The sequence below is a fragment of the Nicotiana tabacum genome, chromosome 8, assembly GCF_000715075.1.
Source record: "Nicotiana tabacum cultivar K326 chromosome 8, ASM71507v2, whole genome shotgun sequence".
NCBI lineage: Eukaryota > Viridiplantae > Streptophyta > Magnoliopsida > Solanales > Solanaceae > Nicotiana > Nicotiana tabacum.
Genome location: NC_134087.1, coordinates 194,247,205 through 194,251,435, shown reverse-complemented (window position 1 = coordinate 194,251,435; position 4,231 = coordinate 194,247,205). Strand labels below are relative to the sequence as shown.

General features: G+C 34.1%; 1 protein-coding gene across 1 annotated transcript; it reads right to left on the bottom strand.

Annotated features, from left to right (window-relative positions):
- Positions 1-585: 585 nt before the first annotated feature.
- Positions 586-1,092, bottom strand: LOC142163473 (uncharacterized). The gene is made up of 2 exons (XM_075220762.1): positions 886-1,092; positions 586-768 (listed from the first exon to the last, which is right to left on the bottom strand). The coding sequence occupies exons 1-2, from the start codon at positions 1,090-1,092 to the stop codon at positions 586-588; spliced, it is 390 nt and encodes a 129-aa protein (XP_075076863.1).
- Positions 1,093-4,231: the final 3,139 nt, after the last annotated feature.

The window sequence follows — 4,231 nt, the reverse complement described above, 5'->3', positions numbered from 1 at the left end:
TATTTTAGTATATAACTCATTTCCTACTGATTTATAATGTAGTTATTCTGTAAATTTCAGTTAATGTAATTTGTTTGTAGTTGTATTGTAGATAAATTGCAAAAAAACATTAACAACTATGTAAAGGATGCTAGAGATAGTAAAAAGTGGTAGATCATATATATAGAAACCATTCATAAACAAATCATTCTATGAAAGTATTATCTCAATACAGAAAAATTCTAACTAACTACATTATGATCTTAAAAACCATCAACAATTACACATCAAATTCTGTTATCCTGAACTCACCAATAATTTTTATGAAATACTCTGTTAACTACATAAAATTTTATTTCTTTTTGGATGCATTCTTGCATGATCTTTTGTTATGCCCTTCTCCTCCGCAGTTGCCACATGAAACCTTATACTTTTTTGAATTTATTTCATCATATGTTTTGTATCTTTTTTTTGAGGTCTTCATGGCTGTATTTTCCCTCCTGTAGGTGGAACTTCTTCAGATATATGTTGTGGCACCTTCCATTTGCTTTCATCAGGCAGGGGATTTACTGATATTTCATAAGTACACAAGAGGTTCTTCCTTATTTAATAAGGAGAACAATATTGTTCAAAAGACTCATCCATGTGTCTTAAAGCAGCCAAAGCATGTGGACAAGGAAGTTCATCAAGCTGAAATTGCCCACAACTACATCTCTTGTTTTCAAGGCAAATAATATATCGCCTCACACCATCTAGTACTGTATGGATGTAGTCTATTGAAGCCCTCACCTACAATTACATTACAAACAAAAAAATAATTCATATACGGTTAAATACAAAATATCTACAAATTATCTATATTGTCATGTATAAATTAATTTGATGCAATAAATGATCAGATCTTACTCTAAGCTTGTGCGACAATGTTCTGTTGTCATCCAACTCTTTGTTGAATTTAAACCCAAGGTATGTGAATGTACCCTTTGCTTTCAATAACCTTTCCTTCATCCAACGTTCAAGAAAAATCCTCATATATTCTAATGGTTCTACTATCGGCAGCTCTCTTGCATATTTTGTTACAACATTCAACGACTCTGCAATATTTGATGTCATAATCCAAGTTCTGTTCACCGTAGCATGTACTCGAGACTATCTATGATAGCCAATATCGTATAAGTATGCTTTAACATGCGGGTCAATCTCTTCAATCTTTGACATCCTTTCATTAAATACATCAAGCGTGTATGACCGTGTCGTGGCAAAGTACAATTCGCTTAACTTTAGATGTCCTTTCTTGAACTTTGCCCTTATATTTGTCCAAATATGCCACATGCAAGAATAATGTGGCATGTCGGGATAAACAATAGATGTTGTCTTCAAGATACTCTCATTCCTATCCTAAACAACACACATATTTGGTCTTTCACCATATGCATGTTTGAATTGCTCAAAACACCACTTCCATGATGCGTCATTTTCTGAATCAACAACAGCATATGCCAATGGTTATATGGTACCTAAATTATGTGGCGAAAAGCAACTAATTGGCTGCAGAAAGAATACAGAAGAAGACATATACATACAAACTACAACTTTTCTACAATATATCTATAACAAATCTACAAGTACTACAAAGAACAAACAAGCTACAATATTTCTACAATAAAACTTCAATATCTGTTGCATCCATTGTACTAGTTGTTAGCATTATTCTCCGGTATGCTAACTTTAAGAAGGTCCTATCAACTACTACAATTGGCCTACAATATTCCCAACCACTGATTGGTGTACAAATCGCAACAAATACATACAAGAAGCAGTCATCGTCCGTATTCTTCAATTTAACTACAGACCCCGGATAAGTCTTCTCCAGAATATACAAATAACTAGGCAATTTGCTATAGGAGTCAGCAGGATGACCTCTCAAAAATTGCAAAGCATTTTCCTTTGCTCTCCAAACTTGCATGTAGGTTAGATTCGCGCCGTGTTCAGACAACATGTCTTTTGATGTGTAAATTGTCTTAGGATCAGAATATTTTGGAATAACCATGCTACCAACTACCATGACAGTAGGTTTATGTTGTATGAATGTATTGTCCATTAAAGAGCATGTGTGCTGGCTGTTGAAATTTCTGACCTTGAACATTGCAGAATCATTTATGCTAGTTGCCTTGAAGTGTCATGTACAGTTTTCACCAACACATAACAGCCAGTAGCTACAAAATAAATACAATTTAAACACTAGTTTAAAATGTAGATATTTTAAAAAAAGACTGTTTTAGCTTAAACGATCACATTATACAATTTATATACAACATAACTACTATTCATCTACAATATTGATAAACATTATCACAAGAAAAAACTGAAGAAGTAAAAATTTACAAATAAACTACAAAATTAAAAAAATAATGATCTTTGACCATTCATATGTTCATACCTTCTAGCACTCGATCTTTTAACCTTGAATTAGAACTTGTGCATGACAGAATGTCTTGGTATACTTGTCCTACTTCAATAAAACTTGGTGTACTCTCTGTTATTATTATACTTTCATATTCCTCTATAACGGGAGATGTTGGCGTATCAAGTAACTTTAGTGTTCCAGATGAACCTGCATGAAAATAAAGATAAATATTGTTATGAACAGTTTGTAGATAATTTGTAGAAACATTGAAATTATGTATTTCATACTAATTTTTCAAATGATATGTAGTTTTATTGTAGAATAAATGTAGAAATTTCGTAGATATTGTGAAAATCCATACTGATATATATATTTATTCTGACATGTAGTTTATTTGTAGATAAAATGTGTCGCACCTCCTTTTTACCCGCGCCCGCGGGGTTGTAGAGGGAGTTTTTCCAATTAAAGGACAATCGAAACGGGATTTATTATTTAATTCAGAGTCGCCAGTTGGGAGATTTATGGTGTCCCAAGTCACCGGTTGAATTCCGAATCGAGGAAAAGATTGACTCTGTATTGCAGTCCGCGAACCAGAAATCCGGATAAGGAATTCTGTTAACCTGGGAGAAGGTGTTAGGCATTCCCGAGTTCCGTGGTTCTAGCACGGTTGCTCAACTGTCATATTCGGTTTATTTATCTGATTTTTTATACATGTTGAACCTATGTGCAAATTTTAATTTTTTACCGCTTTTATTATTATTATTTTTAACGAGAATTCCAACGTCGTGAAAATACATCTCGAACCGCGTCACATCAATGCACTGGTGGTTATCAATACATTTCGACTCCGTTAAGATTTGGATTTGGGTCACATAAATGTGCACCCGAGTTTAAGAAAGTAAATTATTAAAAGCGCATCTGAAACAATCTAGCGTTTTATTAACTTTGAGGGAAGCCACGAAATTCGCTAAAGGGCGCGTCTCGAGGTCTAACATTTTTAAAGAAGTAGTTAAAGAGGGCCACACAATTTGTGATTTTATTTGGCGGGGCACGCCTCGTTTATTTTAAGGACATCCTAAAGCAAGCTATTATTTTCTTTTGAATTTGTCTCTGAAGCCTAACTAATTAACTAGCATATATGAAAGGCCCAAAATCCTTATGAATCAGTTTCAAACCAATTAAGCCCAATAACTTAGTAAGTGAAGGCAGAACATTTTCAGCAAATCGTTCATAACAGCCCGGATTTCATTTATAAAGGGCTAGACAGTTTGGGCTTATGGCGAGCCCAACAATACGGCGTTGGTTTTAATTTCGAGGCCTGCCAATGCCTTAGACCCAAACATCTCCTTAATTCATATCGAACAATGATTCTCAGCCAATAGATCAGTCAGACCATTCAATTCATTTAAAATATTTTTACATGAATAGTTGCTTAAGTAACCTTAATGACTAGTTAATTCCACCTAAAACTCCTCAAACAAGTTTAACCGCGGCTAGAAGTGAGACAGTTTTTCAGCAGGCAAAGACTGTCTATTACTTGTGAGTTCAAAGTAGAGCAATGTGTTTTAATACCCCTAGTAAGACTAAACGAACATCACTAACCCAAAAACGTATTCTGATCATTAAGGTCCTAAGAGATCAAATCTATGTCATCAATAGTGCACATATACGGTCGTACGAACCCAGCAGTCCAAGTTAAATTCAATCCTACTATGAAACTAACAAATCGGAATTGATTCACACTAATGATGGCATTTCTTAGCTGCTCACAGCTGTTTGAATATTGATTTGGTAACTACAAGTTAAGATCTAAAGTCAACTTTTATATTTATGTTGTTGCTAATA